General features: G+C 43.0%; 2 protein-coding genes across 2 annotated transcripts; one reads left to right on the top strand and one right to left on the bottom strand.

Annotated features, from left to right (window-relative positions):
* Window positions 1–2,895: 2,895 nt before the first annotated feature.
* MRPS2 (mitochondrial ribosomal protein S2) lies at window positions 2,896–6,863 on the bottom strand. The gene is made up of 4 exons (XM_037879917.2): window positions 6,689–6,863; window positions 5,554–5,676; window positions 4,806–4,935; window positions 2,896–4,101 (listed from the first exon to the last, which is right to left on the bottom strand). Exons 1-4 carry the CDS (start codon window positions 6,714–6,716, stop codon window positions 3,558–3,560), a joined length of 825 nt encoding a protein of 274 aa, XP_037735845.1. The 5' UTR covers window positions 6,717–6,863; the 3' UTR covers window positions 2,896–3,557.
* A 162-nt stretch (window positions 6,864–7,025) lies between these two features.
* Window positions 7,026–10,489, top strand: C16H9orf116 (chromosome 16 C9orf116 homolog). The gene is made up of 3 exons (XM_007061000.3): window positions 7,026–8,016; window positions 8,626–8,704; window positions 10,246–10,489. The coding sequence occupies exons 1-3, from the start codon at window positions 7,871–7,873 to the stop codon at window positions 10,432–10,434; spliced, it is 414 nt and encodes a 137-aa protein (XP_007061062.2). The 5' UTR covers window positions 7,026–7,870; the 3' UTR covers window positions 10,435–10,489.
* The last annotated feature ends 6,606 nt before the right edge of the window (window positions 10,490–17,095 follow it).

Here is a 17,095-nt window from a genome sequence, read left to right as displayed (position 1 = left end):
GTAAGGCTGGATTAGAGACCCATTCCTGTCCAGGAAGTGATTTTACCCCTGGAATATCTCAGTGTGCATGCATATGAGGAGAGCGCTGCAATGAGGCTGATAGACTCAGAGCGAACGGGAAGCTAGTCTGGTGAGCTTGAGTAAGACCTGTGCATCGTTTCCATATTCAAGGTGTGCGCATACATAGGACCATATAGGTAACAGTGATTACTAAACACACCTTCCTCTTGAAATGAACAGGGATGCTGGTTTAAAAAGCAATGGCACACAGAGACCACTGATCAAATTGTGCTTGTCCAAGTCAAACACAGATCTTGCCACTGGCGTTAAAATAAACGGATTGTTTCAAATGCTAAGCTGAGAACCCAGTCTTTTCATAATAAAGGCTGCATTTCACAAAACACCTAACCATGTGAGTCGTTCAATGGGAAATCAATGGTAAGCTAAAAAGTTAAGCCCAAGCTTAAGAGCTTTGGTGAACTGGGGCCTTCCAGCACCCATATTTTCCTTCCACGTAAAGCAATAGAGTTATAAAATAAAAAATAAAACATCATAACTTCTAATGGAATGCTCTAACCTTTCAAAATATCACACAGTTGTCTGAATAATGCTTTAGTTATTGTTGTTACAAGCAACACTTACAATCACTGTGATGGGAAAAGACTGGAGAAAAAAATATTTCCCGTTAGTTTAGGGCATGGCTACACTTGCAGTTGTAGAGTGCTGGGAGTTAAACGAGCCTTCGGAGACCGCAGCAGGGAAAACGCTGCCAAGCGTTTACACTCTCCGCTGGAAGCACACTGGCGTGGCCACATTAGCAGCTCTTGCAACACCGCAAAGAGCAGTGCATTGTGGTAGCTATCCCAGCATGCAAGTGGCTGCAATGTGCTTTTCAAATGCAGGGGGTGGGGTGGAGTGTGACAGGGAGTGTGTTGTGTGTATGTGGGGGGAGAGAGAGTGAGTTTTTGGGGGGCTGAGAGCGTGTCAGCATGCTGTCTTGTAAGTTCAGACAGCAACAGACATAGATAAACATGATATGTTGGGGAAAAGTCAATATAGTTTTTGCAAAGCTGAAACCAGACCTCACCAATCTATTAGAATTCTCTGAGGGAGCCAACGAGCATGTGGACATGGGTAATCCAGTTGACATAGTATTTTTGGACTTTCAGAAAACCTTTGACAACTAAGCAGTCAAGGATAAGAGGGGAGGTCCTCTCGTGGATCAGTAACTGGCTAAACATTAGGAAACGGTAGGAACGAGTGGTAATTTTTTACAATGAAGGGAGGTAAATAGCGGGGTCCCCCAAGGATCTGTACTGGGATCTGTGATATTCAACATATTCATAAATGATCTGGAAAAATAAGTGAACAGGTGGCAAAATTACAGTCAATACAAAATTACATAAGAACATAAGAACGGCCCTACTGGGTCAGACTAAGGGTCCATCTAGCCCAGTCTCCTGTCTTCCGACAGTGGCCAGTGCCAGGTGCCCCATAGGGAATGAACAGGTAATCATCAAGTGATCCATCCCGTCACTCATTTTCAGCTTCTGGCAAACGGAGGCTAGGGACACCATTTTACTCAAGAGAAGTTAAGTCCAAACCTGACTGCAAAGAGTAAAGTGATATCCCTAACCTGGGTGACTGGGCAATAAAATGGCAGATGACAATTCAATGTTGATAAGTGCAAAGTAATGCAAAATGGAAAAAATAACCCCAACTATACATACAAAGTGATGGGGTTTAAATGATCTGTTACCACTCAAGAAAGAGATCTCAGAGTCATTGTGGACAGTTCCCTAAAAATATCGCTCAATGTGTAGCAGCAGTCAGTAAAGCTAACAACATTATAAACCATTAGGAAAAGGAAAGATAATATAGAATAGAAAATATCATAATGCCACTATATAAATGCATAGTATGCCCATACCTTGAATATTGCCTGCAGTTCTGGTCGCCTCATCTCAAAAACTCTATATTACAATTGGAAAAAAGTGCAAAGAAGGGCAACAAAAATTGTTAAAGAAGGGCAACAAAAATTGTTAGGGCAATGGAATAGCTTCCATATGAGGAGAGATCAAAACGACTGTGATATGAGTAGGGGGCAGGGTAATGATAGAGGTCTATAAAATCATGAATGGTGTGGAGAAAGTGAACAAGGAAGTATTTATCCTTTCCCATAACACAAGAACCGAGGGGGGAAGGGGTCACCCAATGAAATTAATAGGCAGCAGCTTCAAAACTAACATAACAAAGTATTTCTTCACACAACGCACAGTCAACCTGTGGAACTCGTTGCCAGGGGATTTTGTGAAGGCCAAAAATAAAAGTGGGTTCAAAAAAGAATTAGATAAATTCATGGAAGATAGATTCATCAATGGCACTTAGCCAAAATAGTCAAGACCGTAACCCCTGATTCCGTGTGTCCCTAAACCTCCAACTGCCAGAAGCTGGGACTGAACAACGGGATGGATCACTCAATAATTGCCCAGTTCTGTTCACTCCCTCTGAAGCATCTGGCACTGGCCACTGTCCGAAACAGGATACTGGGCTAGATGGACCATTGGTCTTACCCCGTCTGGCTGTTCGTATGATTTTCAAGCCACAGAAATGGGCCTGGATCACTCAGGGGCAGGTGTAGAACTATTTAACTCATTTTTTAAACTCACCAGATTTCAAGCTGATAAGGACACTTTAAAGAGTAGAGATTTTACCAGCCATATTTTAGGATCATATGATACAATTTACACTCAGCCTATGACATAGCACCTGACTCAGACTTGGCACTGATTAGCTTATAAGACACCTTTTCTCTCCCCCAACCAATGACATTCAGTCAGTTTATATTTTTGTAAGGGATTTCTCATCTTTCATTTAATAAAACACACTTGCATGTGAAAAAAAAGGAATATTTTATTTTTTCGTAGGGAGAAGAGAAGTGGGAGGAGAGGGGATGGGAACTTTAACACAGTTAAATTCAGATCACAGTAAGTTTTGTGTCTGGGGGGGAAATCACAAGACAGATGCTTTACACATTCCTCCTCGAAGAAGAGGCAAATACAAACAAACCAAACTGGATATGCCTGTCTTATTTAGCCTTGCATTGTTTTAGGTGCTCTGGATGAAGTTCCTTTTGCAGGGGGGGAAGCGGCACCCACAGGTGACTGATATTGATTGACAAATCCACTCTTTTTTTTTTTTGGTTCGGCAAGTTAAGAATCACAGATGAGCACAGATGTGTAACGGCAGAGCGGGGGCTGCCATCACCATGGGATCTCCTCCTCAGGAGTAGGCCAGGGACCTCTCTCCTAGGACCCAATCCAATTCTCATTGAAGTTCATGTTAATATTTCCACTGCCTTCAATGGGAGCTGGATCAGACCCTTACAGAGCTAAGGTGGGGGCATTCCCATCCCCTCCTCCCTCCCACCCAAGCCCTGTGCATGTTGCCGGCAAGTCAAAGAAGCCTGGTAGGTAACCTGCTGAGTACGGAACACCATCGTGGTACGGATGAGCTAGCAGATTTCGCACTAGGGCTAGTAGGAGCACGAGGCTGATCTAACTGCTTTCGGCTTTGTTTTGCAGTCCATACAAAACCTCCATCTGCTTCCTTTTGTTCTTTGCCCGGGTAATGGTCATCTTAAAGAGCTTGCAATAGAGCTCCACCGCCAGGGGGCTGTCATCGTTCCCAGGAACGGGGTACGTGATGATGGAGGGGTTGCAGTTAGTGTCCACCACTCCCACAGTGGGGATGTTCATCTTGGCGGCATCCCGAACGGCCACGTGCGGCTCAAAGACGTTGTTCAGGGTGCTGATGAAGATGAGGAGGTCGGGCAGGCGAACCCCGGTCCCGTACTGGATGTGGGCATTGGTCAGCAGGCCACCCTGCCAGTAGCGGGTGTGGGCGTACTCCCCGCAGTCCCTGGCCGTGACCTCCACCAGGTGGCCGAACTGACGGTTGCGGCAGACGAAGAGGATGATCCCTTGGCGGTAGGCGACGTGGGCTGTGAAGTTGAGAGCCAGCTGGAGGTGTTTCATCGTCTGATCCAAGTCTATAATGTCCTGATCAAGGCGGCAGCCAAAAATATACGGCTCCATAAACCTGGGGAAGGAGAATGAGACATAAAGATCTCGGAAAAATTTTATTTTTTGACTGACATTTCCAAACACTCTCTGCCCCACAGAAACTCTCCTACATCAGGACATCAGCCAGCTTCTAAACAATGGGAGTCAAGGAGAAAATTTCTCAGGGGGCAGGTTATTCCATAATTGCCTTCTTCTGAAGGATCTGCTGCTAGCCACTGTCAGAGACAGGCCACTGGGCTAGACGGACCTTGGGTCTGATCCTGTCGGGCAATTCCTGTGTTCCATTTAAGGGAAAGGGCAGTTAAGGCCCTGATCAACCAATCAGATCCCTGCACCATGCCCCGATAGACAGGGGATTGACCAGGTGGATCTGATTTTATTTTGGTTCTAAACCAACCGACTGGCCACTCAACTCATTACACTGCAATCCCAGAATATAGGCAATATGAAGAAATCTTTGGATGCCTAAAACTTTTTGCTTCCAGTGCTGCATGCCTGTGTGACAGCAAATAAAATAACCTTCCCTGTGCTATGACAGTCAAACACAGACTTATTGTCAAAGTCATTAGGAAGGAGCCACCTTACAAGCACTTTACAGGGAAAGTAATCCTTCCCTTCTTTTTATTAAAGGCCGAATTCCCAAATTGAGGGAAATACACGCATTGACTCTATGGGTATTGGCTCAACCCCAAGGCTCCACGTCAAAGTTGTGTAACTTACCTATGACGACAACCTTTTTTATGTCCCAAGTGCACTCTGGCATCAAAGAGATCTTTCAGGGAGAAGAGCTCTTTCACATTGAAGAAGTCCGGGTGTCTGAGGGGCTCGGTTATAAGCTTGTCATTAATAACTGAAAGAAGGACAAAAAGAAGTTTGAGCTCTGCCCCCAGTTTGTGCAGCACAAAGGTTTGGTTGTGGTGTGAAAAGGAGAGCGTTGTTTAGTCCTGGATTGCCAATAACACCACAATTGGGCATGTATATGGCAGTTAATGTGTTTACACAATTGCTTTCAGCCTAGTATCTTAGTGCTTTACACTTTAAGACTCATATTATTTCTCTCTCATTACATACAGGGAACCAGAGGTACAGAGAGGTTAAGTGACTTGCCCAAGGTCTGGGAGTCTGGAAATCTGTGGCAGAGCCAGGAATAAAACCCAGGAGCCATGACTCTCAATCCCAAACCTTAGCCACAAAGTGTTCCTTCCTCTCCTAGGTGCGTGTTCAGATGGGTTAGAGGGGAATCTAATGTACTGAAAAATCACATGCATATACAATCTGAAAACTAAAGTAGCCAACAGGGCTTAGAAGAGGTGCTCATTAACTTAGCAATACATTATCTTCTGGCTTAAGCAAACCTGGTGGCCATCAGAGAGGGATGGTTGGCTTAACTCAACTTGCTTTGGACAGTATAAGCCAAATAGACTGGTTGCTTTCACTCTCCTAAAGTAGGTGGGGTAAGGACTCTTACCATTGGGGTCCCCCTGCTGATTCGCTTCCGGGGCAAGAAGAGTTCCATAAAGTCGACTGCTAAGCTGTGAGGTTCTGGGAGCAGCTTTCCCCAGTGACGGAAAGCAGCTGAACCTTGGTACGACTGACAACAGAGAGAAGATAGAAATTAAACGAAAGCCTTAAACAGATGGGCAGTAAAATAAAGACACCAATAAGAATACTTTGCAACCCCCATCTGCAGAAGAACCCAAAGCACTCCACAAACACTAAGGCTTCCCAAGTCCTTGAAACATAGGTTAATATTAGACCCACTTCCCAGAGGCAGAAACCGTGGCAGAGCCTGGAGAAGTGGCTTGCTCTGGGCCTCTCAGTGTTAAGAGCCCAGTTTCCTAAGAAAGATCTAAGAACTTTCTGTCCTCCAGCTGGGCTTTGGGAAGTAGGAAGTGTGCACACCAGATGGCAAGGAGCATGGGGCAGGCTCTGCATCAGGGATACTGGGACCTCATAACAAGTCAAGCAGCACCCCTTCCTCTAGCAAAGCAAGGAGCAGACACCCTGCCAGGGAAGGGGGTAGGCAGCAGGGGGCTCAGGCTTAGAAGCTCTGCTAGGGAGAAGAAGGGGGAAGCTGCTACAAAACCAGAAGCTGGGGAAGTTGGTTGCTTGATTTCGGTAACACCCGGAGGGGCTGTTTCCCGGGGGGCTAGACTCCAGCAGCATATCCCGCAAGAGGCAAGTCTCCAGATCGTCGGGGGGTTTCTTAAAGCTCCCGCTCCTGGAATCAGGAGAAGCTCAGCTCACATTGAAAGACAAGTGTCTAGCTTCTGTCACCCACGTGCGCCCGCAAGGCTCAGACACCAGAGAGCAAAGGATCAGGCTCCATTTTTTAAAATGAGCTTTAAAAACAAACAAACAAACAAACAAAAAGACCTCCGGATTTTTAAGCCACTGGGGATGTTTACATGCTTGATCTTGGCAGGACTGCCCCAGCCCCCAGCCGGAGACACACCAGGCCCAAGGCCGAGAGAGGCACCTTGCCCAGCTCGCCCGGGCTCGGACCCGCCCGCCCGTCCCCCCTGCCCTCCGCTCCCCGCGGCTCCAGCCCCCCTGCACCCGGAGTCTTTGCACGCAGAGCAAGCCCGGTCTGCCTGCCTCACCCGCCTGCAGCAGCCTGGCAGCGGCCATCTCCGGAGCGGAGCGCCAGCAGCAGCAGGCCCGGCCACGGAAGGGCAGCTTAGGCTGCTGCACCGGCCCTTTCCGCTTCCTCCAGCCACAGCCGGGCCCCCTTCCCCGGGGCGGGCGCGGCGCAGCTCCGCCTGCAGCTGCACAGGCCCCCGGTCCGCCCCTGCCTGGCGGGGGCAGCCGCCAGCTGGGAGCCCGAGCTGCTCGCCCTGCCGCGGGCTCGCCTGCCGCGCTGGGGCCGCTCTGATCACACCCCCCGCCCGCAGGGAGTCTGCAAACGCCCGGGGCAAAGGCAGACCCTGCAAAAACCTGCCCTCACAGAGCAGGTGTTGGCTGGGATTCCCAGCCGGGACCCACTGGGGTTCTACAGGGACCCGAACAGGTGTGAAGCTCTAGAAACAATCACAGGTGCTGCAGCACCCCTTTGCTTGAAGTACTTACCATTATGTACAGGGTTTACAGTTTGGTGCAATGGTTCCAGCACTGCTGGAAACAACAGGGTTTATGGGTGAGCAAATGACTGTTCCTCAGATCAACCCCCCCCCCTTTTTTTTTAGAAATTATCAGTATTTATTATTTGGACTGCAATAGCCCTTAAAAGCCCCAGTGACAGATAAGGACCCCATTGTGCAAGGCACTGTGCAAACACAGAAAAGATAGAATGTCAATTCTTCGCAGCAGGAACTATGCAGAGGAGAAAAAACAACAGGTGCAGACAGACAGGGGAGGGCAAGGAAACAGTGAGACAATATAAGTCAGGAAATGCACCTTCATTGCTTCACTTCAGCTGGGTTCTCTCTCTCCTACATGAACAAATAAAAAAAGGAGGCATGCAAAATACTTTCGGAAAAACTACTGAACTAGGGGGACTGAAAGTAACAGAATTAAGGGCTTGATCCTGCAACCACTGCAGGGCTTAGGAGGAGCTAATACTTTCACAGCCCCCAGCGGTGTGCATGGAAAGTGTTTGTAAGCTGGACTCTTGTCTAGGAAACAGTACTGTGTCTTTAAGGGCCTCTCTCTTTGTTGCCAAGTTACAGCCTGTCTCCTAGCAACATACAGTTTGTTACTTAAGCACCCTGTTTCTTGTGTGCCTGGTCAATTTCCTGCCTCTTTGTCCTGCCTGGACCAGAGTCCTAAAAAGGTCTTAGCTCAAAATGTCCCAGGGGCAACTGCCGGAAGCATTCACCACCTGCAACAAAGAGGCAGAGGAGGGTCGGTCCCAGAGAACCAGTGACTACTACAGAGTTAATGACAATTTGCCAGCCAGGTTCAACCACCCAGGATGGTTTCGGGGCTACAGGTGAGGAAGCTGATATAACTTGCGTGATGAGCAAAAGCAGCATGCTGAGAGAGAGGGAGGGGTTCACGATGCACCCAAAGGTTGCCACACTTTGCAACAATGACCTGAGATCCTGTAAAGTCATCATGACCTCTGCATGATTGTGAAAATGATACCCATTTTAAGGCCTGAAGGACCTCTGGGATGTGTCCCATTACCTACAGCCAGATTAGCCATCATGGCCAGAGGTCCCAAGCATGCTTTGCTCCATCTTCATTCAAGCCCCAGCTCTCCAAAGCCAAGCATGCACAGAATTGTCCTTGTTCTTAAATTCCTCCAGGAACCTTGTCTTGCTGTTTCCTTAGCAGACATTTCCTCTCTGCTCCATCAGTCTCACTGCTGGTGAGCTGCTTAGCAGCCCGTGTCACTTAGAAATGCCTTCTCATCTCTTCCCACCTTATCCATTCCCTATCTCATCCCAAAAGCATCTTTTCCCTTGTCTGCACTTCTTAATGTCCATCTGTTGCTGTAATTTATCTCCATAAACTACTATTTAACTCTGTACAGTGCTGTGGGATACAGTTTGTATGAAAGAAACCATACCAAGTAAAATTACATTCTATTGTGTAGAACGAATGAGCCCCATCCCAGGTACAGGACCACCAACCAGATCTATGGAAGCAAAGCACCTACTGTACATGAAATGCCAGTAAGTATATGCAGCACAAGGCTAATTACAGTGTGTATCAATCTTATCTCTTAAGTGAACTCTAGGTACCTGTTGAGGAATAAGTTATTTGCTTTATCTGTAGGAGTACTTTAAAAAAAACTCAGCTACGCTTTTTGCTTTGTTCCTTCCTTTAAAAAACGATCAATGCACTTTTTTGCGATGATACATTACCTTCCTTACAGGAGTATCTAGCCCTTGCAGTATTTTAAAATGCATATATTATCCTGCGGGCACTGTTGATTCACCCTCCTCTGCCCAGATCTCACCTGCTCTTGGCATGAGCAAACTGGGTAGGGAAACAGTAGGTGCGTGGCACAGCCAACCAGAATACAGGCACAGAATAATACTGAAAAATAGTCAAGGGAAATTGGCCATGAGGAATTCTGATATTCAAAATTTATTTTACCCTTATGTCTTTTGTTAAATTTAAGGGTTTTTGATGGTGGCCAGCAGTGGTTCAAATTTAGGTCTCCTGTATAAGTCCCAAGAGGCTAATTTTTCTATTGCTATTCAAATTTGCATTTCATGTTGCCACTCCAGCCACTTACAAAGGAAGGAAAATTACAGTAATATAATTCATGAAAAACTGAGGGGGACCATAGTTCTATTTTAATATTCTAGGTCTCAGGGGATCTTTGAAATCAGAAGGTGGGATTTTCAGAAGCCTCTAAATTATTTTCCGTGAGACACGTGCTCTCATGTCACTTAGGGGCTTTTGAAAAATCCCATCCAGAAGCTTTGGTATCTCCAAGCCATGAATTTTACAGCATAGGAAGGTTAGAAAGAAAAGGCTCAGTAGTTTAAAAGGGGGCAGATGCAATGATCTAGAATCTCTTTGGAAACACACTGGAGCAGATCAATGATTTTTTTAATTGGACACAATATAGTCCCCTCCTAAATAAACAAGGAGAGTTAATCTCTGGCCACTTGTGGCTAAAGTCCGATGCCAAAAGAAAAGGGTGTTTATTCACAAACACCCCCACAAACACTTATGCTACTACTACGTAAAAAAACAACAACAACAACAGAAAACAGAAAAGCCAGGTTGGAACACAGGGATTGCTAAAGTGAAAAAATAAAGCATAACCAAAACCACACTCAGCGAAATGTGTGATGATCAGTGCCTGAAGCTTCAGACGGTGGCCCGAGCTCTTCTCCCCACTCACACATAGTATACCTTTCTATGATAGAGGAATTAATACGCTATGTAAGAATTTCAGTTTCTGAATTTAGCTGAAGTTGGTGCAACATCTCTGGTCTGCTCCATTGGTGTGCTGCAAAAACCAGCACCCTTGCAGCAAAATTTAGGACAAGTTTCCAAGAGTACAAAGACCCTTGATTAAAAATACGCAAACGGATGGATGTGTAGGTTTTTTTTCCTGACCATAGCTGGTGTTTGGTTCATGCTCTGAAGCATGAAGATTCAGCGCCCTTGTAATTATACCCTAGCTCTTGTAAAACACAGAGATGCTATTCATATGGGTATCTAAAATATTTCCTCTTGCTTTTCTCCCCCACAGACCTCCTTTAACATTACCTCACATGCATTTTCGAAACATCTCGGAAAGTGTGGCATGTATAGGAATAACGGGCTCAACACCTACATGGACAAAAGTGATGTGACTGGCATAGATAACTTTATCACCTTCTACGACAGACTCAACTTTCATCCCAGTTACAATGGCAGTGGGCCATCCCACTGTGAATAATGTTTCAGCTCTGGTGTCTGCAGTATGACACTGTTCTTCAGTTTACTGTCTACTGCCTGGTTAAAAAAAACAAGCAAACAATAGCATTGACATTTCCTTAGGATTTCTGCTTCTCTCCTAAATCAGCTCCTAAGACTCACTTTGAAAGCATGACTGGAAACAATATGCTCCTGCACTGAGTGATGTTAAATACACTTCCGTCTGCCACATTAGCTTGCAGGATGATTCATCACAAGAAACACAGGCTTCTGTTACAATAATGCTACATGCCATTAAAGCATCATTAAGCTGCAATGGGAATCTTTTATTTTAAAGTCTGACTTCAGGTTACCCTGCTGAAGGAGAGTCTAGATCCAATGTTAGCATGACATAGTAGAAAAGGTCATGAAAACAGAATAAAATGGGTAAATGAGCAAGGATGAAAGCTCTGTCATTGAGAGAGTAGTAAGAGCAAAATGTTGCTTTAGAGCAGGTGTGTTAATAAAGAAAATAATCCGGAAAAGTGTTTGTTGTTTTCTTAAAATGCCCGTGAACATAAGTGAATTTAATGCTGGTTAAACATAAATGGATGGCCCCACTATACACTACAGCACAGGCAGCCAGCACACACACACTTTCCCATGCCATGCTGCCCTGGCAGTGTGCCTCAGGATTGCCCAGCAAACCCACTGTCGGGTATGTCAGAGAAGTTCTATGGCCCATTCCTATCTTGGCTCTCTGCTAAGATTGCCAAGTAAGGCTACACTTATTCATAGATTCCAGGGTTAGAAGGGACCGTTGTGATCATTAGTCTGACTTCCCGTATAACACAGGCCAGAGAACTTCCTCAAAACAATTCCTAGAGCAGATCTTTTAGCAAAACATCCAATCTTGATTTGAATCCACCAAGGCCCTTGGTAAATTGCTCCAATGGTTAATTACCTTCACTGTTAGAAATTTACACCTTATTTCCAGTCTGAATTCATCTAGTTTCAACTTCCAGTGAACCATCTTTCTCTGCTATATTGAAGAGCCCATTATCAAACATTTGTTCCCCATGAAGGTACTTATAGACTGTGATCACATCACCCCGTAATCCTCTCTCTGCTAAGCTAAATAAATTGAGCTTCTTCAGTCTATCACTATATGTGTTTTCTAACCGTTTAATCATTCTCATGGCTCTTCTCTCTCCAATTTATCAACGTCCTTCTTGAATTGTGGACACCAGAACTGGACACAGTACTTCAGCAGTGGTTGCAACAATACCTAATACAGAGGTAAAATTGCCTCTTTACTCCCACGCAAGGTTCCCCTGTTTAAGCCTCCAAGAATCACATTAACCCTTTTGGCCACAGTGTTGCACTAAAAGTTCACATTCAGCTGATTATCCATCACCACGACCATTTTCAGTCTCTACTTTCGAGGATAGAGTGTCCCATCGTCCAAATATGGCCTGTGTTCTCAGATGTCTACATTTCCATTTAGCTGCATTCAGATGCCTTCTGTTTGTGCCCAGTTTACCAAGTGATCCAGATCGTTCTGTAGCAGTGATCTGTCCTCTTCATTATTTACCACTCACCCAATTTTTGTATCATCTGCAAACTTTGAGAGTGATGGTTTTATGTTTTTTTTCCAGGTCATCTGCAAAAATATTAAGCCCAATGGGGCAAGAACCAATCCCTGCCAGGGCCTACTAGAAATGCACACCGTTTAGATTCATAGATTCATAGATATTTAGGTCAGAAGGGACCATTATGATCATCTAGTCTGACCTCCTGCACAACGCAGGCCACAGAATTTCACCCACCACTCCTACAAAAAAACCTCACACCTATATCTGTGCTATTGAAGTCCTCAAATTGTAGTTTAAAGACCTCAAGGAGCAGAGAATCCTCCAGCAAGTGACCCGTGCCCCATGCTACAGAGGAAGGCGAAAAACCTCCAGGGCCTCTTCCAATCTGCCCTGGAGGAAAATTCCTTCCCGACCCCAAATATGGCGATCAGCTAAACCCTGAGCATATGGGCAAGATTCATCAGCCAGATACTACAGAAAATTCTTTCCCAGGTAACTTGGATCTTACCCCATCTAAAACCCATCACAGGCCATTGGGCCTATTTACCATGAATATTTAATTACCAAAACCATGTTATCCCATCATACCATCTCCTCCATAAACTTATCGAGTTTAATCTTAAAGCAAGATAGATCTTTTGCCCCCACTACTTCCCTCGGAAGGCTATTCCAAAACTTCACTCCTCTGATGGTTAGAAACCTTCGTCTAATTTCTAATCTAAATTTCCTAGCGGCCAGTTTATATCCATTTGTTCTTGTGTCCACATTGGTACTGAGTTTAAATAATTCCTCTCCCTCTCTGGTATTTATCCCTCTGATATATTTATAGAGAGCAATCATATCTCCCCTCAGCCTTCTTTTAGTTAGGCTAAACAAGCCAAGCTCCCTGAGTCTCCTTTCATAAGACAAGTTTTCCATTCCTCGGATCATCCTAGTAGCCCTTCTCTGTACCTGTTCCAGTTTGAATTCATCCTTCTTAAACATGGGAGACCAGAACTGCACACAGTACTCCAGGTGAGGTCTCACCAGTGCCTTATATAACGGTACTAAAACCTCCTTATCCCTACTGGAAATACCTCTCCTGATGCATCCCAAGACGACATTAGCTTTTTTCACAGCCATATCACATTGGCAGCTCATAGTCATCCTATGATCAACCAATACTCCAAGGTCCTTTTCCTCCTCCGTTACTTCTAGTTGATGCGTCCCTAGCTTATAACTAAAATTCTTGTTATTAATCCCTAAATGCATGACCTTACACTTCTCACTATTAAATTTCATCCTATTCCTATTACTCCAGTTTACAAGGTCATCCAGATCCTCCTGTAGGGTATCCCTGTCCTTCTCTAAATTAGCAATACCTCCCAGCTTTGTATCATCTGCAAACTTTATTAGCACACTCCCACTTTTTGTGCCCAGGTCAGTAATAAAAAGATTAAATAAGATTGGTCCCAAAACCGATCCCTGAGGAACTCCACTGGTAACCTCCCTCCAACTTGACAGTTCACCTTTCAGTAGGACCCGTTGTAGTCTCCCCTTTAACCAATTCCCTATCCACCTTTCAATATTCCTATTGATGCCCATCTTATCCAATTTAACTAATAATTCCCCATGTGGCACCGTATCAAACGCCTTACTAAAATCTAAGTAAATTAGATCCACTGCGTTTCCTTTATCTAAAAAATCTGTTACTTTCTCAAAGAAGGAGATCAGGTTGGTTTGGCACGATCTACCTTTTGTAAAACCATGTTGTATTTTGTCCCATTTACCATTGACTTCAATGTCCTTAACTACCTTCTCCTTCAAAATTTTTTCCAAGACCTTGCATACTACAGATGTCAAACTAACAGGCCTATAATTACTTGGATCACTTTTTTTCCCTTTCTTAAAAATAGGAACTATGTTAGCAATCCTCCAATCATACGGTACAACCCCTGAGTTTACAGATTCATTAAAAATTCTTGCTAATGGGCTTGCAATTTCTTGTGCCAATTCTTTTAATATTCTTGGATGAAGATTATCTGGGCCCCCCGATTTAGTCCCATTAAGCTGTTTGAGTTTCGCTTCTACCTCAGATATGGTGATGTCTACCTCCATATCCTCATTCCCATTTATCATGCTACCATTATCCCTAAGATCCTCTTTAGTCTTATTAAAGACTGAGGCAAAGTATTTGTTTAGATATTGGGCCATGCCTAGATTATCCTTGACCTCCACTCCATCCTCAGTTTTTAGCGGTCCCACTTCTTCTTTCTTTGTTTTCTTCCTATTTATATGACTATAGAACCTTTTACTATTGGTTTTAATTCCCTTTGCAAGGTCCAACTCTACTTGACTTTTAGCCTGTCTCACTTTATCCCTACATATTCTGACCTCAATAAGGTAGCTTGCCTTACTGATCCCTCCCTTCTTCCACTCCCTATATGCTTTCTGCTTTTTCTTAAAAGTGATGATTTCCTCATTTACAGTTACATTTTGAGACTTATCTGTTAACCAGATTTTAATCCATTTAATGTGTTCCATGTTAATTTTATATCATTCTTGTTTTTTTAATCAAAATACCATCCGTTATCAAGTCAAACACCTTACAGAAATCTAGGTTTATTACATCAATACTGTTACCTTTATCAACAAAACTTGTAGTCTCATCAAAACAAATATCAAATTAGTTTGTCAGGATCTATTTTCCACAAATCCAGGTTGATTGGCGTTGATATTACCCTACTTTAATTTTTTATTACTCCCTTCTTTAAGTCATTATTAATCGAGTCCTGTATCAGCCCCTCTATTATGTTTCCTGGGATCAGTGTCAGGCCTATAATTAACTAGGTGATACCATTTATTCTTTTTAAATATAGGCACAACATTAGCTTTCTTCCACTCTTCTGGAACTTCCCCTGTGTTCCAAGACTTACTGACAATCAACATTAATGGTCCACAGTGCTCCTTGGCCAGCTCTTTCAAAACTCTTGGATGCAAGTCATCTGAACCTACTGATTTATAAATGTCTAACTTTAGTAGCTGCTGTTTAACATACTTAGTTATTGCTGGAGTAGACATATTTCATCATCTGTTTTTTCCTAAATATGGAACAGACATGTTTATTGAACACAATCCGTAACTGTTACAATGGTGACTTCTGTGACATGGACACTTGTCTACTGCAAGAAACAGAGTAGTTTAAATGGTACCAATAACTTGAGCTGATACTCCTTAGAAGTACATAAATTGGCCATAAAATAATTCCTACAGTGCAGTAAGAGGTACCAGATTAACAAAAATGCTTCAACATTAACCTTAAAAGTCAAATTTTGTCCTGTTAAACTATGTTTTTCCCACTGCAGGAAAAAAAAATTACCTTGCTTGATAACAGGACATTTCCTATGAGGATTTGACAAAGCAACTACAAAATTAAGAGGTTTAAGGTGGAATTGTGTTCAGAACCCTGAGAAAAGGTATCATCGGGGAAATTTGTTTGAGAGAGACTCAAGGAGCTAAACCCTCAAATTTAGGTTTGGAGATACAAAAATTTTAAAAAAATTTCATTGTAAACAGTTTCAATAGCTTCTGTCTAGGAAACATAAACATGTTTCACGATGGAACTGGAAAAAAATCACTACAGAATTTCAAGAATAAACTTTTATTAGAAAAAAAGACATCCATTAACACACACTTAATATGGTTAAATGATATTCGGGTGTTCAGGTAGAAATGGTTACTGAACCCCTTCCAGTCAACATATAGTTACTTATAATTAAGTGGCAGTTCAGTTAACATAGCTTACAACAAAGATAAACATATGCTTAATAGCCTTTTCTTCAATCGCAAGTGATCCTTTCAACTCTTGGCTCATGTACTGCATGGTACTAAAGGATGAACGAATTTTTGAATCTTTGTTTCTATATTGTTTAGAATCTGACCAGGATATCTCAAGATCCATGTTTTCCCAAAGATAATAACCCTTTAAATAGTATTGTTAACTGATTTGTTATTCCTTCCTGTCTCAAGACTATAATTTCTTAATGGATTATTCAAACAAGGAGAATGAATCCTAGAGAAATATTTTCTAAAGTTTTATTGCAACAAATGCAGTTATACAACCAATGAAACTGCGTCCTTTATATATAAATCACACTCCATTGCAGTGCTAACTTCGCAATGTATTTCTACCTATAGTTCTCAAGAACTTTGTTTGTGGATGAGACACTCTCCTAGTTTAACAGTGCAACACACTGGTAATATAGAACTAAAAGCTAGGAGAAATTTCCAGCAGCTGGCTAAAAAGAATATTTGGTATAATAGATGAGATGTGCTCAGGTAAAACTGCAACCTATATTTTTCATAACATTTTCTTAAGAAAACGTCACTTTGACTTGGATCATTTTATACTGTCTTATAAAACCAAATTAATCAAGCATGACAGGGCTAAGTTTTCAAAAATACAAGCAAGGCGAGATTACTTTGTTACTAGTTAACAAGATCAATAATGAAACACCTGAAATATGAAACTGAATAGTAAGTCTAATAAAGGCATGAACATAGAATAAACAAATACAAATATATGGTGCCTGATCTAAAACCTATTGTAGTTCCCATTGACCTCAAAGAGTTTTGGAGGAGGCCCATGGTGTAGTTCCACTATTACACCACACAAGATTTGGTGATCTCAAATACAGAAATACCTGGCAAAATTCTGCCTTCATTTATAATCTGTCAATGGAGTTGAACAAGTATTATAAAGCAAGGGCTGAAATTCGCCCAAAGGACTTATATTTTCAATATCTATCACATGGCTTCCAAAGAAAAACCGAAGTAATTTAGAAAAAAAAAATCAACCCTCTGCTTTCTCATTTACCACTTCTCTTCTAGGACTTCAGGGCATGTCTTCATTACCTCCATTGTTTCCAATTTTTTGCCTGAAATACAAAGTCAACACAGTGCAGAATAAATAAGAATCAGTTCTGGCAATTTTACACACTTTTACTGTTTCATCCACTTTTTCTACCGATGAGATTAGTTTACACAGAGGACTGCCTCTTTTTAAAAAACTACTCACATTTACCTGCCCATATCTCTCTACCACATACTTTCTCCACAATTTTTAAAATC

Source organism: Chelonia mydas, chromosome 16 (assembly GCF_015237465.2).
Source record: "Chelonia mydas isolate rCheMyd1 chromosome 16, rCheMyd1.pri.v2, whole genome shotgun sequence".
Taxonomy (NCBI): domain Eukaryota; kingdom Metazoa; phylum Chordata; order Testudines; family Cheloniidae; genus Chelonia; species Chelonia mydas.
The sequence above is the reverse complement of the archived record's forward strand: the minus strand, read 5'-3'. Positions and strand labels throughout refer to the sequence as shown.

Excerpts from the sequence above, each read along its gene's own strand:
- MRPS2 (XM_037879917.2), bottom strand. The coding sequence starts at position 6,716 with ATGGCCGCTGCCAGGCTGCTGCAGGCGG. Across the intron at positions 5,677-6,688 it reads TGCCAGGCTGCTGCAGGCGG|TCGTACCAAGGTTCAGCTGC; the intron begins GTGAGGCAGGCA and ends CTCTGTTGTCAG. Across the intron at positions 4,936-5,553 it reads TCAGCAGGGGGACCCCAATG|TTATTAATGACAAGCTTATA; the intron begins GTAAGAGTCCTT and ends TCCTTCTTTCAG.
- C16H9orf116 (XM_007061000.3), top strand. The coding sequence starts at position 7,871 with ATGTCCCAGGGGCAACTGCCGGAAGCATTCACCACCTGCAACAAAGAG. Across the intron at positions 8,017-8,625 it reads GGATGGTTTCGGGGCTACAG|AACGAATGAGCCCCATCCCA; the intron begins GTGAGGAAGCTG and ends TCTATTGTGTAG. Across the intron at positions 8,705-10,245 it reads CTACTGTACATGAAATGCCA|ACCTCCTTTAACATTACCTC; the intron begins GTAAGTATATGC and ends TCTCCCCCACAG.